Below are 27,941 nucleotides of genomic sequence, written 5' to 3' on the forward strand. Positions count from 1 at the left end.
CTCCCAAGTAAAGGGAAATGACAAGTTTCAATGAAAATACAGATTTTTTTTTTTTTGAAATGATATCAAAATGCTACTGCTTTATTGCTGATGGTTCTCTGATTCTCTGAGAGAAGCAGCAGCAGCTTGTCTGTCATGGGGCAAGATCTTAACTAGGCCGTTTGACTATTGTAGTGGGTAATGCCAGGTGCGGCAGATGTGTGACAAGGCCCATGGCTGGCACAGTGTGTCCATGAGTGGTCCGAGTGCCGCCTGCAGGGCCCTGGGTGTGTGAGCACAGTGCACATGGGCTGGCTGCAGCGTCTACTGGATGAGTCTCTGGGGCAGGGTTCAAAATACAGAAGTTGGAAATATTGGTGTTTATGTGACCATCGATGAGAGCACGGATGTCGGATTGAATTCTGTCTTTCCCAGCACTGTGGTCTTAAAGGGGTGTTGGTTTGTGCCACCTGAGTGAGGCCTTTGGTTTACAGTGCAGCAGCTGGGGGTTGCTGCTGGGTCTAGAGGATGTGTAGCCAGTCTCACTCGTCCCTGCACTCCAGAGAGTAGACCATAATCATACTCACCTTGGCCTTCCTTTGTTTGATCAGAGGGTCAAGTGTGGGTGGCAAAGCAGGTTCTGCAGGGTGAGCTACTCTTTCCTGGGGTGTGTGGGACCTTGTGTCCCACAGGAGGGCCTCTGTGTGTGGCCAGGGATCAGAGAACCATGCCGAGGGTGAGCTAGAGCCCAGCTTCTGTATGCTGTTCCTGTTCTTGGCTCTCGTTTGTCACTGTGTTGGCTGTGTCACAGACACAAGCAGCCTGTTTGCACCTGAGGTGGCTGGGGCAGGGGCAGGTCTGAGCCAGGGCCTCTGTTCTGTTGGTGGGAGGATGTGTTATATGGGTGAGGGTATTGCTGGCAGACTTGTCCTAAACAAAAACATCTGTTGTTGGCACCTAAGGGGCCCAGGGAGAGCCGGGGTCTGTGCATTCCCCTGCTTTGTTAGCAAGGACTGGGCTCCTCAGAGACATGCCCTGGGGGAGCCCTGTGGAGTGGCAAGGGGCACAGGCAGCCATTTGTTGCAGTGTGGGTCTCAGGAAGGCAACTGGAGGGAGTCACAGTTTGCGTGCTGGTGCCACTGCAGAGGCCCATGCTCAGAGCCCTGTACCTACTACTCTGTGTAGGTGTAGGTTTGGGAACTCATAGATGCCCAGGGTATAGGGAGACAACACAGAGCTCACAGGCCAGCCCCTATGTGTTGGCCAATGCTAGTTTATTTGTTATCTGTTCACAGTGCGTTGGTCTTGCATGGCATGTGTGATGCCCCTCCCCAGGGTGAGCTTGGTTGGTGGGCAGGTGCTGATACTGGCTGGTGCTTGCATCCTCCCCTCCCTTCCCTTCCCCGGCTGTAGTATCCTCGCCTTGATGTCACCTTTACTGCTGCCCTGTGCCTCTTCCTTGCTCGTCCCTTGCTCAGATGCCTTGCATCTCGTGGGACATGTGTCCCCTCTTCTCAGGCCTCCCGCTAGAGTGGCCTTTCCCGTTGCCCCCTCCCAGGCACCTGTTGCTCAGGCTGTTTCTGGGGGCTGGTTCTGGCAGGGATGGGTAGCCACCTTCAAAGTCTGAGAGGCTGTGTGGACGATCGACAGGTATGGCTAGGAGGCACCAGTTTATTGCCACCTGCTCGGCTTAGGGTCTGCAGCCCCTTCCTGGCAAGTGCCCTGGTAAGCTGTGTGTGGGGGCTTTTTGACGTTGTGCCTTGTGGAAGGTGAGGGGCTGCTGAGCACAGGAAACCAGTGTCAGGAGCGGTAGTGGGGCTGGTGTTGGGAGGGGTGCTTTGTCCTCACACCTGGGGGGCTGTTTCCTCTAGACCCCACAGTGCTGTGGACTACATGCACAGCTGCTGAACATCTGTAGTGTTAATACCAACTGCTGTCCCAGCACTTCAGGGTCTGAGCAGGGCAGCACAAACTGCTTCTGGTAGGAGCTGACGGGGTGGCAGCAGCTACAGTGGGTGTCCACTTGGTTCGTGTAGATGTTGAAGCTGCAAAGAAGCCAGAGCCAGGAGTGTGGGTCAGGGCCACCGCCCCCAGAGTGCTCCCATGGCTGCTGGACCACTCCAGAGAGAAGGATGTGGACCGAGTTTGAGTTAATAGGCGGGACCCTCGGGCAGGCCCCAGCACTCTTGGCCCCTGCTGACCTCCCCGGCTGTCAGGCAGTCAGCCTTAGGCAGGTGCCATGGACATTGGGAGCTGCTGAGGGTACCTGCCTTTCATCCTATCTCACTGGGGCCAGGAACTTGCTCTGGGATGGGGTCGGCTCTAAGCTCCGGTCCCAGCCCTGTTTGGAGGCTGCTTGGGACAGCACTCACCTGGCCGATGCAGGACAGGAACCCTCACAGCGGGTCACTGTCACATTGGCTGTGCACCCTCGGTACGTGACCTCCTCCTCAAGCTCCTTCACGTCACAGACCCCTGGGAGCCAAGATAGGTGTGGTCAGACGCCAGCCCCTGGGCATGGAGGGGGACTGACCCAGACCTGACCCTGAGGACAGGACATGTGACATGGGGATGAATGCGACTCAGTTGAGTATAGAGAGAGCAGATTGCAAGCTGCACAATTGTTTACATGAGGCGAGTATCCCTTCCTGCCTGTAGAGGGGTCTCCCCTGGGCTCCTACCCCTGCACTCGGGCCCCCAGCCCAGGCAATTTCGCCTTGTCCCAGCCCTGCTGACCTCAGATCTCACAGCTCTGCATAGGAACAAAGGCTGACGGTCTCTCATTTTGGGTGTTGCTGCTGAAAGCTGGATACCCTGGGAGTCCCTTAAATCAAGGATTTTCTGAGGCCTGTGGGGCCACTATTGGGCCCCTCCCCTTGTGGCCCAACACCAGCCCTTTGGCATGGGTGACTGGTCTCCTGCAAACAGAACCTGCCAGAGGAATGGGGGGAGGCTGAGCTGCCTGCTGACCTCAAAAGAAGTGAAGGTGTTATGGGGAAGAAAGGAGATTGCTGTACAATGAATACGAAGCCCCTGTCAGTAGTGTGCACATTGGCTGAGAGGCAAGAGCATGGCTTGGAAGTCAGCGGGCAGTGTGAGAGGACAATGAAGGTGGGAGTCAACAGATGGAGGAGGCTGAGCTGAGTGACGCTAGCACAAAGGAAGCAAGGTGGATGAAAGAGATAAATTGCTTACCTGTAGAGCTGGATGGAGATGTCACCAGAGAGGAGACAGAGGGTCCCACAGTAGATAGGGATCCTATATTAGGAAGGGTTGAGCTCCCATGGCGAGAGGTTGGGGTGGTCAGGATGACAGTGGTCGGCAGCCTACTGATAGTAGATGGTCCAGTGGTGAGATTAGTGGTGGGAGAAGTAATTCCCATGGTGGATGAAAAGATACCAGATGTGGGGGTTCGAGTGGTAAGGGACGTAGACTGTGAAGTAGTAGAATGGGAAGAGAGATTGTGGGAGAAGGGGGTGCTGGGTGTGGTCTTGGTTGAAGAAGGAGGAATGATGGTGCTGGACACCGAGCTAGGACTCACATGGGGAAGAGGCTTAGTGGGCAGAGTAGAGGGGAGAAAAGTATGGGGGGAAGGAGAGGACCTGGAGGACAACATGGGGATGGAGGCACCTGAAGAATAAACAATGGAAGAAACAGAGGCAGTAATTGATGTGCTTGGAGAGCTTGAAGAAGTCAGAGTGTGGGAGATTGAACTTGAGCTGGAGAAGAATGGAGATGGAGTAGGGGATCCAGTGTGTGTGGCAGTGGAAATGGGAGAGGGCATGGGCTGCTGTGTTGGGCTGATGAAGATGTGGGAGGTGCGGGACACAGAGGACATGGTGGAGGTGGACGTGCGCGTGTGTCTAGCAGTGGAGTAGGGAGACGGTGTCGGTTCATATGTTGGGGTGATGACGAGATGGGAGGTGGGGGTCACCGAGGCTGTGGTGGAGGCAGACGTGTGCATGGAGAGGGTTGTCCCAGGGTGCGATGGGCTGGGGAAGGCGGAGGTATGGACGGAAGATACCTCCTGGTGGATAGGTGATGTTGGATGTGATGGTCGGGAGGTGGAGGTTTTGACTGTGCTGACCGAGGTAGGGGTGGCCGTGGTCCTCGTCAGTGGGGGCTTTGTGTGCGTGGGCTGTGTGCCTGTGCCGGGGCTGTGTGGAGACGGGGATGGGGTTCCAGTGTGTCTGGCAGTGGAGTGGGGAGAGGGGGTCGGTTGGTGTGTTGGGCTGATGATCAGATGGGAGGTGCTGGTCACCGAGGACGTGGTGGAGGCGGACGCATGGGAGGAGATGGTGGTCTCGGAGCTTGATGGGCTGGGGAAGGCTGTAGTGGTCCGGAAGGATGTCCCGGTAGGGGGACCTGTGGAGTGGACTGTGCTGGTGGGGACAGCAGGCGAGGATGCAGCGTGAGAGGTGTGGGGAGTGTGCGACTTGCTGGTCGCTGCTGAGCGAGTCCAGGAAGTTGTGGTCACTGTCCTAGGAGGGTGGTTGGAGATGGTTGTGGGATGGGCGGAAGATGTCTCCTGGTGGATAGGTGATGTTGGATGTGACCGTGGGGAGGTGGAGGTGTTGACAGTGCTGACCGAGGTAGGGGTGGCCGTGGTCCGCGTCAGTGGGGGTTTTGTGTGCGTGGGCTGTGTGCCTGTGCCGGGGCTGTGTGGAGACGGGGATGGGGTTCCAGTGTGTCTGGTAGTGGAGTGAGGAGAGGGGGTCGGTTGGTGTGTTGGACTGATGATCAGATGGGAGGTGCTGGTCACCGAGGACGTGGTGGAGGCGGACGCATGGGAGGAGATGGTGGTTTCGGTGCTTGATGGGCTGGGGAAGGCTGTGGTGGTCCGGAAGGATGTCCCGGTAGGGGGACCTGTGGTGTGGACTGCGCTGGTGGGGACAGCAGGCGAGGATGTAGCGTGAGAGGTGTGGGGAGTGTGCGGCTTGCTGGTCGCTGCTGAGCGAGTCCAGGAGGTTGTGGTCACTGTCGTAGGAGCGTGGTTGGAGATTGTGGTGGGATGGGCGGAAGATGCCTCCTCGTGGATAGGTGATGTTCGTTGTGACCGTGGGGAGGTGGAAGTTTTGACTGTGCTGACCGAGGTAGGGGTGGCCGTGGTCCGCGTCAGTGGGGGCTTTGTGTGCGTGGGCTGTGTGCCTGTGCCGGGGCTGTGTGGAGACGGGGATGGGGTTCCAGTGTGTCTGGTAGTGGAGTGAGGAGAGGGGGTCGGTTGGTGTGTTGGGCTGATGACCAGATGGGAGGTGCTGGTCACCGAGGACGTGGTGGAGGCGGACGCATGGGAGTAGATGGTGGTTTCGGTGCTTGATGGGCTGGGGAAGGCTGTGGTGGTCCGGAAGGATGTCCCGGTAGGGGGACCTGTGGTGTGGACTGCGCTGGTGGGGACAGCAGGCGAGGATGTAGCGTGAGAGGTGTGGGGAGTGTGCGGCTTGCTGGTCGCTGCTGAGCGAGTCCAGGAGGCTGTGGTCACTGTCGTAGGAGGGTGGTTGGAGATTGTGGTGGGATGGGCGGAAGATGCCTCCTCGTGGATAGGTGATGTTCGTTGTGACCGTGGGGAGGTGGAAGTTTTGACTGTGCTGACCGAGGTAGGGGTGGCCGTGGTCCGCGTCAGTGGGGGTTTTGTGTGCGTGGGCTGTGTGCCTGTGCCGGGGCTGTGTGGAGACGGGGATGGGGTTCCAGTGTGTCTGGCAGTGGAGTGGGGAGAGGGCGTCGGTTGGTGTGTTGGACTGATGATCAGATGGGAGGTGCTGGTCACCGAGGACGTGGTGGAGGCGGACACATGGGAGGAGATGGTGGTCTCGGGGCTTGATGGGCTGGGGAAGGCTGTGGTGGTCCGGAAGGATGTCCCGGTAGGGGGACCTGTGGAGTGGACTGTTTTGGTGGGAACTGCAGGCGAGGATGCAGCGTGAGAGGTGTGGGGAGTGTGCGGCTTGCTGGTCGCTGCTGAGCGAGTCCAGGAGGTCGTGGTCACTGTCCTAGGAGGGTGGTTGGAGATGGTGGTGGGATTGGGGGAAGATGCCTCCTGGTGGATCGGTGAGGTTGGATGTGACCGTGGGGAGGTGGAAGTTTTGACTGTGCTGACCAAGGTAGGGGTGGCCGTGGTCCGCGTCAGTGGGGGTTTTGTGTGCGTGGGCTGTGTGCCTGTACTGGGGCTGTGTGGAGACGGGGATGGGGTTCCAGTGTGTCTGGCAGTGGAGTGAGGAGAGGGGGTCGGTTGGTGTGTTGGGCTGATGACCAGATGGGAGGTGCTGGTCACCGAGGACGTGGTGGAGGCAGACGCTAGGGAGGAGATGGTGGTCTCGGGGCTTGATGGGCTGGGGAAGGCTGTGGTGGTCCGGAAGGATGTCCCCGAAGGCGGACCTGTGGTGTGCGAGGTTTTGGTAGGGACAGAAGGTGTGAGCGCTGAGTGAGACGTTTGGAGCGTGTGGGGCGTGTGTGACTTGCTCGCCGTTGCTGAGTGAGTCGGGGAGGTTGCGAATCCCGTCCTCGGAGTCTGGTTGGAGGTGGTGCTGGAGTGGGTTGAAGAGGCCTCCTGGTGGATGGGTGCTGATGGATACGACTGTCGGGACGTGGAGGTTCTGGTTGTGCTGACCGAGGTAGGGGTGGCGGTGGTCTGGGTCAGTTGGGGTGTGGTGTGCGTGGGCTGTGTGCCTGTATCAGGGCTGTGGGGAGATGAGGATGGGGTTCCAGTGTGTCTGGCAGTGGAGTGGGGAGAGAGTGTCAGGTGTTGCGTTGGAGTGATGTCGAGATGGGAGGTGGGGGTCACCGAGGATGTGCTGGAGGCAGACATGTGAGTGGAGACGGTGGTCTCGGGGCGGGAAGGGCTGGGAAAGGCGGTGGTAGTCCGGAAGGATGTCCCGGTAGGGGGACCTGTGGTGTGGACTGTGCTGGTGGGGACAGCAGGTGAGGATGCAGTGTGAGAGGTGTGGGGAGTGTGCGGCTTGCTGGTCACTGTCCTAGGAGGGTGGTTGGAGATGGTGGTGGGATGGGCGGAAGATGCCTCCTGGTGGATAGGTGATGTTGTATGTGACTGTGGGGAGGTGGAAGTTTTGACTGTGCTGACCGAGGTAGGGGTGGCCGTGGTCCGCGTCAGTGGGGGTTTTGTGTGCGTGGGCTGTGTGCCTGTGCCGGGGCTGTGTGGAGACGGGGATGGGGTTCCAGTGAGTCTGGCAGTGGAGTGGGGAGAGGGGGTCGGTTCGTATGTTGGGCTGATGACCAGGTGGGAGGTGGTGGTTACCGAGGATGTGCTGGAGGCGGACGCATGGGAGGAGATGGTGGTCTCGGGGCTTGATGGGCTGGGGAAGGCTGTGGTGGCCCGGAAGGATGTCCCGGTAGGGGGACCTGTGGAGTGGACTGTGCTGGTGGGGACAGCAGGCGAGGATGCAGCGTGAGAGGTGTGGGGAGTGTGCGGCTTGCTGGTCGCTGCTGAGCGAGTCCAGGAGGTTGTGGTCACTGTCCTAGGAGAGTGGTTGGAGATTGTGGTGGGATGGGCGGAAGATGCCTCCTCGTGGATAGGTGATGTTCGTTGTGACCGTGGGGAGGTGGAAGTTCTGACTGTGCTGACCGAGGTAGGGGTGGCCGTGGTCCGCGTCAGTGGGGGTTTTGTGTGCGTGGGCTGTGTGCCTGTGCCGGGGCTGTGTGGAGACTGGGATGGGGTTCCAGTGTGTCTGGCAGTGGAGTGGGGAGAGGGCGTCGGTTGGTGTGTTGGGCTGATGATCAGATGGGAGGTGCTGGTCACCGAGGACGTGGTGGAGGTGGACGCATGGGAGGAGATGGTGGTCTCGGAGCTTGATGGGCTGGGGAAGGCTGTAGTGGTCCGGAAGGATGTCCCGGTAGGGGGACCTGTGGAGTGGACTGTGCTGGTGGGGACAGCAGGCGAGGATGCAGCGTGAGAGGTGTGGGGAGTGTGCGACTTGCTGGTCGCTGCTGAGCGAGTCCAGGAGGTCGTGGTCACTGTCCTAGGAGGGTGGTTGGAGATGGTGGTGGGATGGGGGGAAGATGCCTCCTGGTGGATCGGTGATGTTGGATGTGACCGTGGGGAGGTGGAGGTGTTGACAGTGCTGACCGAGGTAGGGGTGGCCGTGGTCCGCGTCAGTGGGGGTTTTGTGTGCGTGGGCTGTGTGCCTGTGCCGAGGCTGTGTGGAGACGGGGATGGGGTTCCAGTGTGTCTGGTAGTGGAGTGAGGAGAGGGGGTCAGTTGGTGTGTTGGGCTGATGACCAGATGGGAGGTGCTGGTCACCGAGGACGTGGTGGAGGCGGACGCATGGGAGGAGATGGTGGTCTCGGGGCTTGATGGGCTGGAGAAGGCTGTGGTGGTCCGGAAGGATGTCCCGGTAGGGGGACCTGTGGAGTGGACTGTGCTGGTGGGGACAGCAGGTGAGGATGCAGCGTGAGAGGTGTGGGGAGTGTGCGGCTTGCTGGTCGCTGCTGAGCGAGTCCAGGAGGTCGTGGTCACTGTCCTAGGAGGGTGGTTGGAGATGGTGGTGGGATGGGGGGAAGATGCCTCCTGGTGGATCGGTGATGTTGGATGTGACCGTGGGGAGGTGGAAGTTTTGACTGTGCTGACCGAGGTAGGGGTGGCCGTGGTCCGCGTCAGTGGGGATTTTGTGTGCGTGGGCTGTGTGCCAGTGCTGGGGCTGTGTGGAGACGGGGATGGGGTTCCAGTGTGTCTGGTAGTGGAGTGGGGAGAGGGGGTCGGTTGGTGTGTTGGTCTGGTGACCAGATGGGAGGTGCTGGTCACCGAGGACGTGGTGGAGGCGGACGCATGGGAGGAGATGGTGGTCTCGGGGCTTGATGGGCTGGGGAAGGCTGTGGTGGTCCGGAAGGATGTCCCTTTGGGGGGACCTGTGGAGTGGACTGTTTTGGTGGGAACAGCAGGCGAGGATGCAGCGTGAGAGGTGTGGGGAGTGTGCGGCTTGCTGGTCGCTGCTGAGTGAGTCCAGGAGGTCACGGTCACTGTCCTAGGAGGGTGGTTGGAGATGGTTGTGGGATGGGCGGAAGATGCCTCCTGGTGGATAGGTGATGTTGGATGTGACCGTGGGGAGGTGGAGGTTTTGACTGTGCTGACCGAGGTAGGGGTGGCCGTGGTCCGCGTCAGTGGGGGTTTTGTGTGCGTGGGCTGTGTGCCTGTGCCGGGGCTGTGTGGAGACTGGGATGGGGTTCCAGTGTGTCTGGCAGTGGAGTGGGGAGAGGGGGTCGGTTGGTGTGTTGGACTGATGATCAGATGGGAGGTGCTGGTCACCGAGGACGTGGTGGAGGCGGACGCATGGGAGGAGATGGTGGTCTCGGGGCTTGATGGGCTGGAGAAGGCTGTGGTGGTCCGGAAGGATGTCCCGGTAGGGGGACCTGTGGAGTGGACTGTGCTGGTGGGGACAGCAGGCGAGGATGCAGCGTGAGAGGTGTGGGGAGTGTGCGGCTTGCTGGTCGCTGCTGAGCGAGTCCAAGAGGTCGTGGTCACTGTCCTAGGAGGGTGGTTGGAGATGGTGGTGGGATGGGGGGAAGATGCCTCCTGGTGGATCGGTGAGGTTGGATGTGACCGTGGGGAGGTGGAAGTTTTGACTGTGCTGACCGAGGTAGGGGTGGCCGTGGTCCGCGTCAGTGGGGGTTTTGTGTGCGTGGGCTGTGTGCCTGTACTGGGGCTGTGTGGAGACGGGGATGGGGTTCCAGTGTGTCTGGTAGTGGAGTGAGGAGAGGGGGTCGGTTGGTGTGTTGGGCTGATGACCAGATGGGAGGTGCTGGTCACCGAGGACGTGGTGGAGGCCGACGCATGGGAGGAGATGGTGGTCTCGGGGCTTGATGGGCTGGGGAAGGCTGTGGTAGTCCGGAAGGATGTCCCTGAAGGCGGACCTGTGGTGTGCGAGGTTTTGGTAGGGACAGAAGGTGTGGGCGCTGAGTGAGACGTTAGGAGCGTGTGGGGCGTGTGTGACTTGCTCGCCGTTGCTGAGTGAGTCGGGGAGGTTGCGAATCCCGTCCTTGGAGTCTGGTTGGAGGTAGTGCTGGAGTGGGTTGAAGAGGCCTCCTGGTGGATGGGTGCTGATGGATACGACTGTCGGGACGTGGAGGTTCTGGTTGTGCTGACCGAGGTAGGGGTGGCGGTGGTCCGGGTCAGTTGGGGTGTGGTGTGCGTGGGCTGTGTGCCTGTATCGGGGCTGTGGGGAGATGAGGATGGGGTTCCAGTGTGTCTGGCAGTGGAGTGGGGAGAGGGTGTCGGGTGTTGTGTTGGAGTGATGATGAGATGGGAGGTGGGGGTCACCGAGGATGTGCTGGAGGCAGACATGTGAGTGGAGACGGTGGTCTCGGGGCGGGAAGGGCTGGGAAAGGCGGTGGTAGTCCGGAAGGATGTCCCGGTAGGGGGACCTGAGGTGTGGACTGTGCTGGTGGGGACAGCAGGTGAGGATGCAGCGTGAGAGGTGTGGGGAGTGTGCGGCTTGCTGGTCACTGTCCTAGGAGGGTGGTTGGAGATGGTGGTGGGATGGGCAGAAGATGCCTCCTGGTGGATCGGTGATGTTGGATGTGACCGTGGGGAGGTGGAAGTTTTGACTGTGCTGACCAAGGTAGGGGTGGCCGTGGTCCGCGTCAGTGGGGGTTTTGTGTGCGTGGGCTGTGTGCCTGTGCCGGGGCTGTGTGGAGACGGGGATGGGGTTCCAGTGTGTCTGGCAGTGGAGTGGGGAGAGGGGCGTCGGTTCGTATGTTGGGCTGATGACCAGGTGGGAGGTGCTGGTCACCGAGGACGTGGTGGAGGCGGACGCATGGGAGGAGATGGTGGTCTCGGAGCTTGATGGGCTGGAGAAGGCTGTGGTGGTCTGGAAGGATGTCCCGGTAGGGGGACCTGTGGAGTGGACTGTGCTGGTGGGAACAGCAGGCGAGGATGCAGCGTGAGAGGTGTGGGGAGTGTGCGGCTTGCTGGTCGCTGCTGAGCGAGTCCAGGAGGTCGTGGTCACTGTCCTAGGAGGGTGGTTGGAGATGGTGGTGGGATGGGGGGAAGATGCCTCCTGGTGGATCGGTGAGGTTGGATGTGACCGTGGGGAGGTGGAAGTTTTGACTGTGCTGACCGAGGTAGGGGTGGCCGTGGTCCGCGTCAGTGGGGATTTTGTGTGCGTGGGCTGTGTGCCAGTGCTGGGGCTGTGTGGAGACGGGGATGGGGTTCCAGTGTGTCTGGTAGTGGAGTGGGGAGAGGGGGTCGGTTGGTGTGTTGGTCTGGTGACCAGATGGGAGGTGCTGGTCACCGAGGACGTGGTGGAGGCGGACGCATGGGAGGAGATGGTGGTCTCGGGGCTTGATGGGCTGGGGAAGGCTGTGGTGGTCCGGAAGGATGTCCCTTTGGGGGGACCTGTGGAGTGGACTGTTTTGGTGGGAACAGCAGGCGAGGATGCAGCGTGAGAGGTGTGGGGAGTGTGCGGCTTGCTGGTCGCTGCTGAGTGAGTCCAGGAGGTCACGGTCACTGTCCTAGGAGGGTGGTTGGAGATGGTTGTGGGATGGGCGGAAGATGCCTCCTGGTGGATAGGTGATGTTGGATGTGACCGTGGGGAGGTGGAAGTTTTGACTGTGCTGACCGAGGTAGGGGTGGCCGTGGTCCGCGTCAGTGGGGGTTTTGTGTGCGTGGGCTGTGTGCCTGTGCCGGGGCTGTGTGGAGACTGGGATGGGGTTCCAGTGTGTCTGGCAGTGGAGTGGGGAGAGGGGGTCGGTTGGTGTGTTGGGCTGATGATCAGATGGGAGGTGCTGGTCACCGAGGACGTGGTGGAGGCGGACGCATGGGAGGAGATGGTGGTCTCGGGGCTTGATGGGCTGGAGAAGGCTGTGGTGGTCCGGAAGGATGTCCCGGTAGGGGGACCTGTGGAGTGGACTGTGCTGGTGGGGACAGCAGGCGAGGATGCAGCGTGAGAGGTGTGGGGAGTGTGCGGCTTGCTGGTCGCTGCTGAGCGAGTCCAAGAGGTCGTGGTCACTGTCCTAGGAGGGTGGTTGGAGATGGTGGTGGGATGGGGGGAAGATGCCTCCTGGTGGATCGGTGATGTTGGATGTGACCGTGGGGAGGTGGAAGTTTTGACTGTGCTGACCGAGGTAGGGGTGGCCGTGGTCCGCGTCAGTGGGGGTTTTGTGTGCGTGGGCTGTGTGCCTGTGCCGGGGCTGTGTGGAGACGGGGATGGGGTTCCAGTGTGTCTGGCAGTGGAGTGGGGAGAAGGGGTCGGTTCGTGTGTTGGACTGATGATCAGATGGGAGGTGCTGGTCACTGAGGACGTGGTGGAGGCGGACGCATGGGAGGAGATGGTGGTCTCGGGGCTTGATGGGCTGGAGAAGGCTGTAGTGGTCCGGAAGGATGTCCTGGTAGGGGGACCTGTGGAGTGGACTGTTTTGGTGGGAGCAGCAGGCGAGGATGCAGTGTGAGAGGTGTGGGGAGTGTGCGGCTTGCTGGTCGCTGCTGAGCGAGTCCAGGAGGTCGTGGTCACTGTCCTAGGAGGGTGGTTGGAGATGGTGGTGGGATGGGGGGAATATGCCTCCTGGTGGATCGGTGAGGTTGGATGTGACCGTGGGGAGGTGGAAGTTTTGACTGTGCTGACCAAGGTAGGGGTGGCCGTGGTCCGCGTCAGTGGGGGTTTTGTGTGCGTGGGCTGTGTGCCTGTGCCGGGGCTGTGTGGAGACGGGGATGGGGTTCCAGTGAGTCTGGCAGTGGAGTGGGGAGAGGGGGTCGGTTCGTATGTTGGGCTGATGACCAGGTGGGAGGTGCTGGTCACCGAGGACGTGGTGGAGGCGGACGCATGGGAGGAGATGGTGGTCTCGGAGCTTGATGGGCTGGGGAAGGCTGTGGTGGTCCGGAAGGATGTCCCGGTAGGGGGACCTGTGGAGTGGACTGTTTTGGTGGGAGCAGCAGGCGAGGATGCAGCGTGAGAGGTGTGGGGAGTGTGCTGCTTGCTGGTCGCTGCTGAGCGAGTCCAGGAGGTCGTGGTCACTGTCCTAGGAGGGTGGTTGGAGATGGTGGTGGGATGGGGGGAAGATGCCTCCTGGTGGATCGGTGAGGTTGGATGTGACCGTGGGGAGGTGGAAGTTTTGACTGTGCTGACCGAGGTAGGGGTGGCCGTGGTCCGCGTCAGTGGGGATTTTGTGTGCGTGGGCTGTGTGCCAGTGCTGGGGCTGTGTGGAGACGGGGATGGGGTTCCAGTGTGTCTGGTAGTGGAGTGGGGAGAGGGGGTCGGTTGGTGTGTTGGTCTGGTGACCAGATGGGAGGTGCTGGTCACTGAGGACGTGGTGGAGGCGGACGCATGGGAGGAGATGGTGGTCTCGGGGCTTGATGGGCTGGAGAAGGCTGTGGTGGTCCGGAAGGATGTCCCGTTAGGGGGTACCTGTGGAGTGGACTGTTTTGGTGGGAACAGCAGGCGAGGATGCAGCGTGAGAGGTGTGGGGAGTGTGCGGCTTGCTGGTCGCTGCTGAGCGAGTCCAGGAGGTCGTGGTCACTGTCCTAGGAGGGTGGTTGGAGATGGTTGTGGGATGGGCGGAAGATGCCTCCTGGTGCATAGGTGATGTTGGATGTGACCGTGGGGAGGTGGAAGTTTTGACTGTGCTGACCGAGGTAGGGGTGGCCGTGGTCCGCGTCAGTGGGGGTTTTGTGTGCGTGGGCTGTGTGCCTGTGCCGGGGCTGTGTGGAGACTGGGATGGGGTTCCAGTGTGTCTGGCAGTGGAGTGGGGAGAGGGGTCGGTTTGTGTGTTGGGACTGATGATCAGATGGGAGGTGCTGGTCACCGAGGACGTGGTGGAGGCGGACGCATGGGAGGAGATGGTGGTCTCGGGGCTTGATGGGCTGGAGAAGGCTGTAGTGGTCCGGAAGGATGTCCTGGTAGGGGGACCTGTGGAGTGGACTGTTTTGGTGGGAGCAGCAGGCGAGGATGCAGCGTGAGAGGTGTGGGGAGTGTGCGGCTTGCTGGTCACTGCTGAGCGAGTCCAGGAGGTCGTGGTCACTGTCCTAGGAGGGTGGTTGGAGATGGTGGTGGGATGGGGGGAATATGCCTCCTGGTGGATCGGTGAGGTTGGATGTGACCGTGGGGAGGTGGAAGTTTTGACTGTGCTGACCAAGGTAGGGGTGGCCGTGGTCCGCGTCAGTGGGGGTTTTGTGTGCGTGGGCTGTGTGCCTGTGCCGGGGCTGTGTGGAGACGGGGATGGGGTTCCAGTGTGTCTGGCAGTGGAGTGGGGAGAGGGCGTCGGTTGGTGTGTTGGTCTGGTGACCAGATGGGAGGTGCTGGTCACCGAGGACGTGGTGGAGGCGGACGCATGGGAGGAGATGGTGGTCTCGGAGCTTGATGGGCTGGGGAAGGCTGTGGTGGTCCGGAAGGATGTTCCGGTAGGGGTACCTGTGCTGTGGACTGTGCTGGTGGGGACAGCAGGTGAGGATGCAGCGTGAGAGGTGTGGGGAGTGTGCGGCTTGCTGGTTGCTGCTGAGCGAGTCCAGGAGGTCGTGGTCAATGTCCTAGGAGGGTGGTTGGAGATGGTGGTGGGATGGGCAGAAGATGCCTCCTGGTGGATCGGTGAGGTTGGATGTGACCGTGGGGAGGTGGAGGTGTTGACTGTGCTGATCGAGGTAGGGGTGGCCGTGGTCCGCGTCAGTGGGGGTTTTGTGTGCGTGGGCTGTGTGCCTGTGCCGGGGCTGTGTGGAGACGGGGATGGGGTTCCAGTGTGTCTGGCAGTGGAGTGGGGAGAGGGGGTCGGTTCGTATGTTGGGCTGATGACGAGGTGGGAGGTGGGGGTCACCGAGGATGTGCTGGTGGCAGACATGTGAGTAGAGAGGGTGGTCTCGGCGTGGGATGGGCTGGGGAAGCCTGTGGTGGTCCGGAAGGATGTCCCGGTAGGGGAACCTGTGGTGTGGAGTGTGTTTGTGGGGACAGCAGGCGAGGGCGTAGGGTGAAAGGTATGGGTGGTGTGTAAAGTGAGAGGTGTGTTTGTGATACGGCTTGTCTCTGTTGTTGTCTCGTGTGTGTGCGGTAGGTAGTGAGTCGTTAGCTGGCTGTTTTCGGTTACTGTAGTCTCCTGGGATCGAATGGTCTCCATGCTCTTTGTTTCCGTGGTCATAGGTGTGTTTCGTATCGAAGTGTGTTTCGGGGATGCTGTGGGAAATAAGGTGAGTCAGACTTGCCGTTCCCTGTGTGCTCAGTTGCCTCTGTGACCCATTGTGTCCTCTGTTATGCCCCGTTAATCTTTCCCTCCTGTTGGTTCTGTGGTAGCAGTGTTCCTGGCCTTGTTTGTGTGTCTTTTCCTGTATGTATGTCAGTCACTCATGTTTTTTGTTTGCATTTGTATCCCGTTTTAGGTAATTCTTGTGTAGTATGTCTATTTGGTTTCGTCCCTGTGACTCTTGCCCCACTGGTCCCCTGTCCTGGGTCAGGAGGTTATTTTTGTTTGGGTTAGTGTGTTCCTGCTTGGACCACCTGTTCTGTCCTTGGGATGGCTGTTTTCTTCTGGTTACTCTGAATCAATGGGGACATTTTGTTGTTGCATCTGAGGGGTCAGGACTGCACTTTTGTTAGGCACAGTTGTTAGCATTGATATGTCCTCAGTATGTGACTCATTGGGGTGGATGGGTCGTGGTGGTTAGGAGCTGTGGCACTTTCTCCGTGAAGCACTGAAGGAGTATAGTTTGTATGGTGTGCTCAGGGTTGGTGCTTGGTTGGTATCCCCGCATTTTGGCCAAAAGTGGACCTTGCAGCTCCACAGAGCCCCCTACCACCTCGTTGGGTTCCTGGCATTTGTGTGTCTCCCCTTTTTGGAGACAGGCATATGGGGTTTGCTTACTTGTTGGGGGTCCTCTGGAGGTCTCTGAGATTTCTTTGGTCCTTGGTGCTGCCGTGGTGTGCTCCGTGGACCGAGCTGTGGATTGCATTGCTGAGCTGAACATTGAAGCTGTGAACTTCATTGTGGTCTGTGTCTCGGTGGGTCCTGTCGCTGTAGACTTGAGTGTGGTCATTGGGGTTGGTGCTGATGTAGCCCGTGGGGTGATGGCAGAGATGGATCGAGGTGACTCTGCAGGGAGCAGCACTCAGAACATTCCTCCAGAGCCCTCTGCCCTCTCCCACTGAGTCTAAGGGCTCTGCCCCCCGAACCCCATGGGAATAGGTGGCTTTCCCTCGCTCACAGCCACGGCCTCCCTGGCTGCATGGATTGAGTGGCCTCAGTGGCATTTTCAGGGTCTGTCCACCCACCCTTGCTAATAGGATGCATGTCTTATTGCCTCATGGTGTCTGGGCCGCTGGAAGAGGTTCTGCTGGGTGGGGCGGGGTGGGCTGCACGGAGGCTAATGTGTGCTCCAGGGGGGTATCTAGGTGGCATGTCCTGCATGTTTTCTTTCATTAGGATCAAGGCAGCAAAGAGCGGTCACATTCTGTGATGGGTTATTTTTTGGAATTTGGGCTCTGGCCTCAAGCACAGGGGACTCTGTGCCTAAGAATGACCTCTGGGGAACATTGTGTTATTGAGCACATGTAGGGCCCCATCCCCCACTGCCCACCCTCACCCTGACCTTTATGTCACCCTGCTGTGCTCATGCCTGCCCATGGGGGCTGTGATGGACCTGCCAGGGGCAGGCTCTGTGTGTGCCCCTTGCCCTCTGACTCCTAGTTAGGTGGTACCTGCTGCTCCCTCCGTGCAGAGCAGCCCCAGGGGCACCCCAGGCTTGGTCCCTGGCCCAGCCCACCCCCACCACTGGCTGGGGACACAGGGACCACAGCAGTGTTGCAGGCCAGGCACCCAACAGATACAGACTGGGCTGGCTGGGGGCCATCCTGCTGAGCCAGGATGGAGCTGGGGCTGGGCCTGCTTCACCTTGACACCTAGTGTGTGTGTAATCACCTGTGGTGGGTCTCGGCGTGGTGGGCGGCGACACTGCAAGAAGAGGGGCCGTCAGGAGCGCTGCCCCCCTGCCCAGCTGAGGACCCAGGGGGTGGAGCCGCCGCAGAGGGGCCTGGACCCCTGCTCCTGGTCTTCATCCCTGTCTTAATCCCTGTCCCATCCCACCGTCAGGCAGTGATGCAGGCAGCAGGCTGGCAGGGTTGGGTCTGCCCTTGGCTAGCCACTGGGGAAGTTGATGGCAGGGACAGGGGAGAAAGGGGAGGCTGGTGCTCTCCCTGTTTCTGTTGACTCGGCCCAGATGGCCTGGGTCCTGGGGAGTCTCCGCACCTCAGGGCACCGCCGTGGGGAGGGGGCTGCCAGTAGGTTGGCAGCTCCAGCCCGAGGCTGGGTGGAGTGGGGCTTTGGGCGATTAGGGAGCTTACTGCAGGGAACGCAGGTCCCTGTGTTCTGGTCGAAGTACTCGTGCTGGGAGCAGTTGTAGCAGCCTGGGGAGGGGGTTACACAGGATGTTATGTGGAGCCCCCTCCTCCCCAGGCCTGGCCCTCTCTCTTGTCTGTCCATCCACATCTAGTCCCTGCCTCTGCTTTCACCCCCAAACGCCCGCCCTCCTTGGCCCCTGCCTGTTGCCAGCTGTCAGCCAGTACCTTCGGTGTTGGTGTGTGGGAGACTCTGTGGGTGCTGAGGGCAGAGGCACGGCTGGTAGTGCCATGTGCAGTTGGCATCCTGGTTGTACTGGTATGCCCCATCCTCATGCGTGTGGGTGTTGTAGTAGTCACAGTAGATGGCTGGAAGAGGTGGTGCCTGTCAGGCCCTTGGTGTGCAGCCAGAGGGCCTGAACATGTGCCACAACCACCAGGGAGAGCGCTGCCTCCAGGGAGCTCTGTGGCAGGGGTGGGGCACTCACGGCAGAAGTCCGGGGTCCTCCAGTCCACGCACACGCCCTTGTCCAGGCAGGCCTTGGCATAGGCCGCCACCGCATCACATAGGCACTCGCAGTCCCCAGTGGTGTCGCAGCCACATGCATCTTGTACACAAGCCTCGTAGTAGGGCAGGTGGTACACCTGTGGGAATGGGCCCTCAGTGCCTGCCCTGTGGCCAGGGCTGTGCTGGGAGCCATTGCAGGCCGTGCACCCCGAGGTTGTGCTCACCTGGCTGTGGCAGGCGGCGAAGGTGGGGCTGTTGATGATGCCACATTTGCGCTCTGCCCAGGCGCGGCGGAATGTGTTGAGGCTGCAGGGGTCCAGTGCGAGGCTGGTGTCCCCACACAGTGGGCTGTCCTTCCACGAGTTCACAAATTCCAGCTCACTGGATGCCACATAGTTGCTGCGTGTCTCGAAGTCATCCTTCATGTTTCCGTTGTAGTTGCCACATAAGCCGCACAGCGCATCCTGTAGGGGGCTAGCATCAGGCTGGGTGCTGCCCTTGCCCTTTGGACGGGCCTGGGCCTTGGGGCAGTGCAGGTACCTGGGTGGCACGCGTGATCTTGATGAAGATGGTCATGTGCTTGTTCCAGACGAGGGTCAGATTGTACCTATTGCTGATGGTGATGTCCAGCACCAGATTCAGGGAGCCGGCGTTCACCCGGAAGTGCACATGGGGGTCCTCCCCGCTGACCGTGTAGTTCCTGTCCGCCAGCACGATGGACAGGCCCTGTGGGGCGAGGCTGTCAGGGGGCTGCCGGTCCCCTGGCCGGCAGCTGCTCAGTGTCACTGGGCTTTGTGTCACCTGCCCATGCTGAGGCAGGATGGGTTGCATCTGTTAAGGGAGCCAGGGGGCCAGTGCCTACTGAGGGCCCATCATCTGCCAGGGGCCTGCCTTTTGGAAGCTATTTGCAGAACATTCTAGAATATGGTGGAAAGTGCACCATGGCCTGAGGGTTAGGCTTCTGGCAGAAGCCCTTCCCTTTGTGTGGCTCTCCAGCTCTAGAAGATCCTGCTGTCTGCCGTGCAGATGGGGTGGGGGGTGTCCGGGAACCCTGAGAGCCTGGGACGTGGAGTTCTGGGGACTGACATGTGGGGAAGCGCCACTGGCTCACTCACCCCCAGAGAGATCTTGATGGAGCGGGAGCAGGTGACACCTGACTTCCCACACACAACATTCTCTGTGAGGACTGTGAAGGTGGGCCGTGAGTTGTTGGCCCCGCAGCCGTCCTGTAGGGAAGAGGGAGCTGAGAAGGAGCCTGCCTGCTGGCTCCTGTGGTCCCCACCCCCCATGGCCTAGCTCGGGGCCTTACCGTGGTCAGGATATACCCGCAGCTGCCATCAAACATGAAGCGCTGCCCATCAAAGGTGACCACGTGGCCCTCCCCATACAGAGCGCAGGTGGATGAGCAGCGGGCACTCTGCCAGCACGTCCATTTCCCCCTGGAGCAGGTGCTGGGGAGACAAGTGGGGATTCAGGGGGACGCAGGCCACATATGCATGCCCACCAGGTTGTGACCTTGGTGGGGTTGGTGGGGGACCTGAGGGTTAGCCCCAGGTCACCGGGGGCTTGGGGCTGAGGCTGTGGCTTACCATGTCCTACAGTCAGTGTGGAGCTCTGCGCCCGGGGGGTAGGAGGCCCCTGCAAACTCGCATGGGCACTCCTCAGGGGGTACGCACTGCCCGTTGGCGTTCTCGTAGAGCCCCTCAGCACAGACACAGCCGGGCTCGCACCTGGTGGGTACCTGCAGGGGTTAGGGTGGGTTTGCCAACTGCTGCCATAGCCCTGGGCCCTCACAGTTCTGAGACCTGTAGTATTCCTCCCCATCTGGTCCCCTTGTCCACCCCTGCTCCAGGCCTTCCTCCTGGTAAAACCACTAGACAGATTCTGGTCCTTTGTGTCACCTCTGCAGGTGGTGGGGGGCTTGGCCCACAGTCCTTAGGGCACCCACAGATGAGCATACTCCAGCTGCCTGGCCACCAGGGCTACTCCTGACCCTCTCAGCCCCCTTTGGGTACCAGCCACCATCATCATGGGGTGATGGGGACAGAGGGACAGTGTGGCCCTGCCTTCCTGGGGATTTTGTGAAAATCCTCTTACGGTCCAGGGAGAGGCCCTGGGGGTGGCATCTGTGACAGGCTGTCCAGTGGGAACTGCCCTCTGGGGAGCGCCCCTGCCCCTTGCTCAACTCAAGCCTTACACAGGGGGTGCCGGTGGCCAGCATCTGACATGTAGGGGCACAGGCTGCCCCAAATGTGTTCTCTGAAGACTCATTGCAGGACTGGAAGGTCTTGGGGGCTGAGCAGGTTGCTGCAGGAAAGGAGGTCCGAGCTGGAGTGAGGAGGGCTTGGAGGGGCCACCACACTGGGTAGTCCAAGCCCATCTGCGTCAGCACATCTACATACCCAGGAGCATCTGTGGGCGCCCCGGGCAGCTCAGCCTGCCGTTGATACAGTAGCTGCAAGAGGTAGGCTGTGTGAGCATGTGGGCCCTGGGCTGGGGGTTGCAGGCTAGGCTGGGCTGCTCCCCACCACCACCTCCGCCACCCCCATGGAGCCTGGTGCTCACCAGATGACACCGTTGACCATGGCTGACTGGTCAGCCAGGATGAACTTATTGCTGTCTAGGAGGCAGGGGCACTGGGACTTTCGTACACACTGAGCCTTGTGGTTGAGGTAGGTGCCCTCAGGGCAGTTGCAGCCGTCCACAGGCACGGCACTTGGGTGGCACTCGGCAGCGTGATCAGACAGGGATAGGCACGTGCGGCCGCAGGCCCGGGTGTCATAGCCGAATGTCTGGTTGCCCGTGCAGGGGGTAGCTGTGGGGGACTGGGGGTCAGACCCTCAGAGGATGCTGGGTGGAACCGGTTGGGGCCCTGTTATGACCCCTGCCCCCTTCCACCCCTGCCTGCCCCCGCCAGCACGCACTGCAGTTGTCCACACTGTTCCTCCAGTCCCGTAGCAGGATGCCGCGTGTGGCACACACACGCGCATAGTCACTCAGAGCAGCGCACACGTGTAGGATGGTCTTCTCATAGTTGCAGGCCTGGTACACGCACCTCTGTGGGCAGACATGGCATAGTAGCTGGCATCCAGCCCCCCTTAGGCCCCAGGGCCCACCTTCTTGCCCCCCCTGTCCTGCAGACCCTGCCCACCTTGTAGAAGGGCCTGGGGTTCACCATGGCGTGGCACTTCTCGAACACTGAGCCGTTCCTTACCAGCACTGAGCAGTGGGTCTCTGCACACACCTCTGGGGGTGGGGCACAGGGGTGGCATAGGCCTCTTACTCACCCTGCCTAGGCCTCGGGCCCACCCACAGACTCCCAGGGCACTCACTGTTGAGCTGGCTCATGGAGCAGGGATCAGTCTCACGCTCGAGCGAGGCCGGGCAGTTGCCTGTCCGCCAGGAGTCCACAAAGAGCGAGGCGGTGCCCTCCACGATGCCCGTGCTGGCCATGAAGTCATCTGTCGTGTCTCCGTTGAAGGTCCCGCAGAGCCCTGCACCAGCCGGGCCATGAGAGGGGGCCAGCCTGTGCTCCTGCCCAGCCCTGCACTTCAAAACCCCCCTCTTCCCATCACCATGCCCAGGGCATGAGTGCCAGCCTAGGGTGCTGAGTGCTAACGTGCAAAACTCTGTTGGGCCTTTTCTCTGCTGTGGCTGTGAGGCCAGGGAGGGGCTCACCTCTGGTCTGGCCTCTGAACTGCGGCCCGATGGTAATGTATGCCTGGAACACGGGCTCCAGCTGGATCACGAGCTCCAGCCCAAAGGTGGTGGTCATCTGGATGTGGGTGGACGTCTGCCTGAAGACGGTGATGTTGCCTGTGGGGAGAGGGGGCTCGGGCAGCAGCCTGCTTTGGGACTCTGGCCCAGTGAGGCCCTGGGTGCTGGGCAGGGGCTGAGGACGTACGGGTCTTGTATGGTAGCCACTTGGTGTTCCCGTTGTGGGTGAATACCTCATCCTGAGAAATCACGATCTTGTCCTAGAGGGAGGGTGGCCTGTGAGTCACAGGGGTACCAGGAACAGGGAGCTGCCTCCCCTCCTGCAGGCCCAGTGGGGTAAAGCAGGAGCTGGGACATAACGGGGTGGGTGCAGCCACCACGTGGCTGGTAGGGTGGCCTTACCTCTCGGGACATGTAAATGATGGCAGCTAGGGCGGTCTCCGAGTGAGAGTACCCAGACTTGTCGTACGAGGCCACGAGGGAGGCCCCATCTGGGAGCTGCGGGCTCTGGGAGAGGGGTGAGGCTAAGCACAGGTGGCCGGGGGTGCTCCTTGTGACACCCCTCCCCACCCTGTGGTGACGCCTGGTGGTGGGCCCCCTGGTAGTGTGGTGTGTCCTACCTGGAGGAGGATGTAGGTGCAGGTGCCATGGAAGCGGTAGGGCCTGGCATCAAATGTGGTGACAAAGGAGCCGCCTTCCAGGGAGCAGCGTTGGGGGCAGGGCTGCTCTGTGCACTTCCAGTGGCCCGTGGTGCACTGGCTGTAGGCAGGGTGGGGTTGCACACATGGCACCCCAGATGTTCCAGGATGGCAGTACTGGCTGCCTCCAGGGCTGGGGCTGCCCCATGACCCCCAATTCCCCCCTATTCCCCATCCTGCACTCACCAGGTCTGGCAGGCGGCTGTCACGACCTCCCCAGGGGCGTAGACCACGCCGTTGAGCATGCAGGGGCACTGGGTGACTGGCACGCAGGTGTGGTTTCTGGAGATGTCATCAAGCACCGTCCCTGCAGGAGAGGGGCTTCCTGTGCCCATGGCTCGATGCCTCCCCACCCGCTGTGCACTTGGGCCTTTGCACCCCCAGCGCCTGTGTGTCTAGACCAAGGTACCCTCTTGCTTAGATCAAGTCCCACATCTTCCTAGCCGTCTCTTGGACCCCTGGGGCCCGTGGAGTAGGGGGGCAAGCCTTTCCATTCCCTGGGACAAGTCAGGTGCTGGAGTTGGGTAGGGGCCCACCCTCTGTCTCTGGGTGAGTTTCAAGGGGTCCCAGAGGGAGCGGGTGCCATACCTTTGGGACAGAAGCAGCCAAAGGTGCAGAAGCTGGAACAGGTGTGCTGTGGATTGGAGCAGGTCTTGACGCAGGTCTCACCACATTCTTGGTACACCTGGTTGGCCGGGCATGTACCCACGGCTGCAGGCATGCACAGGCTCTGTGAGGGGGGCTGGGGTACCCTGGCACCCCTGCCCCCGGCCCTGCCCTGGCCAAGAACTTAGCCCAGCCCTCCTCCACCCAGTCTCCTTCAGGCCTGGGGCCCTGGCCTTCCCTGCTGCCCTTCCCAGGACTCACGGCAGAGGCCGGGGCCCCGCCAGTTGCTGACGGCCTGGCCAGCCATGCTGCACTGGCGTGAGTACTCCGACAGCGTGGCACAGCTGCAGTTGTGCTGGCCTCGCAGGACACACTCGGCCATGTCCACCTGGCAGCTCCACATGAATGGCTCTTTGGGCACGTTGCACTCCGGGGCCACCAGTGTCAGTAGCTGGGTGCAAGTCTGGGCCTGGGCAGAGGATCACTCAGGGTCATGGGGGTCAGGGCCACATCCCACACCAGCCTTGGAAGGCCTCAGAGGCCCTGTCGGACCCTGTGGGCCAGCCCCCACCATGGCTGAAGGGCTCCTGCAGCCCCTGGGGTCCCCACCACTTCACGTACGTGCTCTGCCTGTGGGACCTGGGGGTTGGGGACGGCCTTGTAGGTACAGATCTCATCGGGGTCATCCAGCGTCTGGAGGGCAGCATATGTGTGCGGCTCCAAGAATTTGCCTGGGGGTAGGGGTGGGGTGGGGTAGCATCAGCACAACGGGGGCCCAGCCACAGGGGGTCTGGGCCCTGGCCCCCACCTACCTTCCTCGCTCAGAAACTCATTGGTCTGCTCTCCATTGAAGTCCCCACAGAGACCACACAGCTTGCCCATGTGCCGCTTCTCCACCAGCACCTGTGGGCAGACAGGTGGGCCCTGCTGTCAGGGGCCCCAGGACCCTCACCCAGCAAAGCCTAGGTTTCCGGCTGCAGTCTGTGCCCCAGCATAGGAGTATAAAGGCTGCTTGGGACCCCTGTCCTAGAAAGGCAGCACCCCAGTCCTCTGCCTCTGCCAGTGTCCTTACCATGAGGTGAGTCCCCGGGCCCCACATGACCACCAGCTCCAGCTCCAGCTGCTTTGCCACCAGCTGCACGTTCTGGCCAAAGGGTGTGATCTGGAGCCCATTGCTGGTATAGGGCAGGCCGACGACCCTGTGGGAGGAGAGTGGTCAGGGGCTGCCCCCCTGGGCTCCCCAGCCTCCCACTGCAGCCACGTGGCCTACCCTACATCCTTCACAGAGATGACTGCCTTCTGCACAGTGACCACAGAGACCCCCAGCTCCACAATGACCCGGGAGATGCCCCCACCGGGCCCGCGCCGTAGCTGGACACTGAAGGTGGGTGACGTGTCCTTGCAGGTGGCCGCAAAGATGTAGTTGCAGGTCCCCAGAAAGTCATACACATGGCCATCGAATGTGGAGAAGTGGCCGGCCCCCCATGTGGAGCACCAGCCCCTGTCTGGAGCTGTGGAGATAGTGGGCAGAGTCTTGAAGCCCTGTGTCCCCCTGGCTGGTGTGGCAGGGGTGGAGGGTCCTGACCCCACAAGCTGCCCCCCCCGGGGAGCCCATGCTCACCTCCTAGGTTCCAGGTGCTTCTGGCTTGGGTGGGAAGGAGCCCCCGCCCCCCCCGCCCCCCCAGTGCTGGCCCAGCTGTGGGCTGGGTCTGCCCCCTGCCCCAAGCAGGAGCTATGGCCACTGTCTTGTTTGGGGTCTGCAGGGCAGCAGCCACAGCTCAGCTCCCGGGCGGGGCCCCCACCCCTCTTGGCAGCACGGGATTGTTTTCCTCTGGGTGAGGGGCCGGCTAAGTATTTCCTTGGCTGGATTCCCCTCCTGGAAACCCCAGGCCACGGCCACCCTGTGGTGACTCCGTAGGGCAGGAGGCTGCCCATGGCCCTCACCTGTCTGTGAAGAGTTCTGCAGCCTCTGGAGGTCTGGGTGCACAAAGGAGGTTTCATTTAGACCTGTGTGGGCAAGGAATATGCTCAGTGCTGGGGCGCCTGCCTGTGCCCACCAGTGTGCAGCTTGTCAGCCAGGAGTTAGTTGGGGAGTATGGAGCTGGCCGGCAGGCCCCAGCCTGGCTCTGGCCATGCCCTGCATGCCCTCTGATGAGCCCGGTCCAGCCACTCAGTCACTAGCTGAGCCTGTTTGCACGGAATCCCTGCCCATGTGGAATGGCAGGGCGCAGGGCCTGAGGGTGAGGGGATGGCCATCGCCGGTGCTGGAAGGATAGAAAGGCTCCTGGAGAGGGACGAGAGGTGTGTGGTCATATGCCGGTCGTCTGGGCGGAGTGGAGTGAGGTGTCCCCAGGCCCTGCAATGCCTGCTGGTCGACCAGCATCACCCCATACCTACTTATCCCCCACAAGCTCCAGGCACCTCTGGGGTTTGATAAAGAGAACCCCCATCCAGAACAAACAGGCAACCTTGACAGACCAGGCTCCAGGCAGTGCTCGCTCTGGGGCAGTTCCTGTGGGTCTGGATGCCAGGCAGCCTGGCCCCCATGTGGGCTGCTCGGGGTGCTTGTTGGAGGTGGGAGGGGCCGGGTGGTCTTTGAGCAGGTGGCGGTGGAGCCCCGGGAAGGGTGTCCGGCCAGCGTGGGGCTGCTCCCAGGGGTGAGGTCTGAGGCTCCCCAGCAGGCTCCTCCCTCAACCAGGCTCTGAACATGGATGTTTTCCTGCTTCCTTCTTCTCGGTTAGGCTCCCAGACAGCCCTGGGCTCATGGGGCCTGTTGCCAGGTAACATCAGTCACTTGTGCAGGGGCGGGAATCACTGCTGGTAACTCTGAGGGAGGCTAGAGAGGCCTCACTGTGGGTCCCTGCCTCATCCCCGCCCCTGCCTGGCCCCTGCTGTGGTCCCGGGGCTCCCATCCTCCACACCCGCTCCAGGCCCTTGATTCTGCCCATGTTCATCAGCCCTTGTGGCGCTTGGGGGTCCTTCCTGATTGTGCCTGCGCCCTTATACTCCCTGTGCCTTTGGCCTGGTGGTGTTTGTGGGTCTCTGCCCGATGGCCAAGGGGTTCCCCAAGGGGCAGGTGGCGCACAGGCTGTGCTGCCCCACTGTTCCAAAGGGCCAGAGACATTTGGTTCTGGGCCTCCTCCCTCCATGGTGTCTGCCATGTGGGTCCCTGTCTCTGACCCTCCTCAACTCATGACCTGCCCCACTGCCAGTTGCATCCACTGCCCGCCTCCCCTGTGGATCACTCCCTGGTCCACACTTACAGTGGCTCCTCCACCAGCTCTTCCTCATCACCTGGCATCTGTGGTCCTCCCTTCCAATGACACTGTCTGAACAGTGATGCCCCCCAACCCCGCCATTGGCTGCGGGGCTCCTTTGAAGCACTTGGGAGGCAGGCCAAGGGGTTGTCTGTCCTTCCCATCAGAATCTCCAAACAGCCCTGATGCCTGCCCTGGACCCCCAGGGCCTGCAGGGCAGGGCTGGTTTGCCATCTCCAGCCTTTCTCAGCCCCTGGATGGCCGTAGAGTCACTGGAGCACATGCTGTCCTTCTGCGTACTTGGCAAACCTGCCTGCCCCTTTGCTTCTGGCTCCACCTGAACCTGGCTGCCTGACACCTGCCTCCCCCACCCCTGCCTCAAGTTCCAGGCACCCCAGGGCTCCAATGTCTGACCTTGAGCTCATCTCTTCCTTCTGCACCGTTACAGAGTCGGTGCTCAAAGGGCATTTGCAGGAACATGGCCAGACCCTGTCCCTTCCTCCCTGCAGCACTCACAGCTGGACCCCCATAGCTCACCAGAGCTGCAGCCCCTCACCACACCTGCAGACCCGTACCTCACCCTGGCTGGCTTCTGGACCCAGAACCTTCTTATCCTGGTTCTGGGTCCAGGTCTCAGAGGGGATAGGCCCAGGCAGGGCAAAAGTCCTGAGTGCTCAGAGCCACATGGTTTCATGGAAGGGAAGGAGTGGGGAGGGCCCAGAGGGACCCACTAGGCTCAAGATCCCCTGTGCTCCCTGGCTCCCCATCCAAGGCTGGTGGGGCTCTGGGGCCACCAAGGAGGGGGCAGTAGGTCAAGGATTACAGAGAGAGAACAAACATCCTGCTGGCCTCTTCGGCAGACAGGGAGGATGCAGAGGGCTTGGTGCCTGCCGTCAGCAAGAAGCTTCTCTCTGGGCCACTGCAGGACCCCTTGGGGCTGGCCCCCTCCCAGGGTTGGGGGCAGGAACTGCCTTCAGCCTGTGGCCCCGTGGTACCTAAAGTGGCGAGCAGAAGGGACTGGGGGTGTTGGGGGTAAGGGGACTGCTGCTTTGTGGGCACAGTGGACAAGACTGAGTGGGCTCTGGGCCCCTTCCCAGCTTCTGCAAAATGGTGGTGGTCCTGGGCCAGGATGTACCCCTTTGTCCCCCTTTGTTTAATCTACAGTATCTGCATGAGGAGGGTGATGGGGAAACAGGCCCAGAGGCCCCAGGCTCCTGCCCTGCTCCCAACACCCCACAGTCCTCCCAGGACCTGGGACTCGGTGGAAAAGGGACAGTACCAGGGTGGTGCCCAGCGTGCCAGTGTCCCACTGCCCACTGTTGAAGACACTGAGTATCTGAGGGACCCTGCCCCACTGTGCCCAGGGCAGGGGGAGTGGCAGCCTGTGCACCCGCTGAGCTGGGCTCAGAGCTGGCACCCTGATGGAGGTCCTGGCCTTGGCCAGTGTGGGACAGCCACAGGGCGGGAGGGGCCTCTCAGCCATCAGTGTCCTGGGGACCAGCAACTCTGACCTGGTTGATGAGGCAAGGAGGGACCTTCTGAGGGTTTCTGTCCTCCCTGATGGTGCGGCCTGCAGGCCCTTTACTCACCAGCGACGAGCAGGGTGCCCCCATAGGACAGGAGCAACAGCAGCTGAGGCCCAAGCATGATGCGTGGGGAAGAGTGGTGGCTGCTGGACCCGGCCCTCCAGGCGAGGGCAAAGGACCTGTGCAACCTCCACCCACCAGAGTGGCTAGCCCTGGGCGCCTTATGTAGGGGCTGCAGGCCCTGCCCCTGCCGCACCCACTGGGCGCAGTGGTGGCCAAACAGGATCTTGGGCGCTGTTTTATCAGGACTTGGCCTTTGGAAAGCTCCTTGGTGGGCAGTAGCCTCATTATCATCTGCCTCTGGGCAGGGGCTGGCACAGGCCCTCCAGAGCCCTGCAGAC

General features: G+C 61.1%; 1 protein-coding gene across 1 annotated transcript; it reads right to left on the minus strand.

Annotated features, from left to right (window-relative positions):
- Positions 1-1,234: 1,234 nt before the first annotated feature.
- MUC6 (mucin 6, oligomeric mucus/gel-forming) lies at positions 1,235-27,661 on the minus strand. Its single transcript, XM_049096297.1, has 44 exons — positions 27,604-27,661; positions 24,702-24,764; positions 24,028-24,268; positions 23,830-23,956; positions 23,570-23,660; positions 23,379-23,488; positions 23,019-23,226; positions 22,740-22,862; positions 22,338-22,458; positions 22,074-22,212; positions 21,856-21,960; positions 21,641-21,713; positions 21,415-21,552; positions 21,069-21,230; positions 20,888-20,982; positions 20,661-20,793; positions 20,302-20,551; positions 20,139-20,191; positions 19,934-20,043; positions 19,326-19,477; positions 19,046-19,187; positions 18,852-18,962; positions 18,277-18,462; positions 17,961-18,200; positions 17,717-17,873; positions 17,457-17,597; positions 17,235-17,297; positions 16,813-16,845; positions 15,760-15,987; positions 14,722-15,074; positions 14,221-14,440; positions 13,720-13,823; positions 13,394-13,438; positions 13,218-13,322; positions 12,739-12,936; positions 12,124-12,435; positions 11,715-11,934; positions 11,214-11,317; positions 10,892-10,932; positions 10,713-10,833; positions 9,557-10,430; positions 3,175-9,333; positions 2,352-2,454; positions 1,235-2,024 (listed from the first exon to the last, which is right to left on the minus strand). The coding sequence occupies exons 1-44, from the start codon at positions 27,659-27,661 to the stop codon at positions 1,847-1,849; spliced, it is 12,990 nt and encodes a 4,329-aa protein (XP_048952254.1). The 3' UTR covers positions 1,235-1,846.
- Between the last annotated feature and the right edge of the window lie 280 nt (positions 27,662-27,941).

Source organism: Canis lupus, chromosome 18, assembly GCF_003254725.2.
Source record: "Canis lupus dingo isolate Sandy chromosome 18, ASM325472v2, whole genome shotgun sequence".
Classification (NCBI taxonomy): domain Eukaryota; kingdom Metazoa; phylum Chordata; class Mammalia; order Carnivora; family Canidae; genus Canis; species Canis lupus.

Bases quoted from the DNA above. Each gene is read 5' to 3' on its own strand.
- MUC6 (XM_049096297.1), bottom strand. From the start codon at position 27,661: ATGCTTGGGCCTCAGCTGCTGTTGCTCCTGTCCTATGGGGGCACCCTG. The intron at 20,044-20,138 runs GTATGTAGATGT...CCTTTCCTGCAG, and splicing joins GCGCCCACAGATGCTCCTGG to CAACCTGCTCAGCCCCCAAG. The intron at 13,824-14,220 runs GTGACCAGCACC...TCCACTCCACAG, and splicing joins CCGCCTCCACCACGTCCTCG to GTCCCCCTACCAGGACATCC.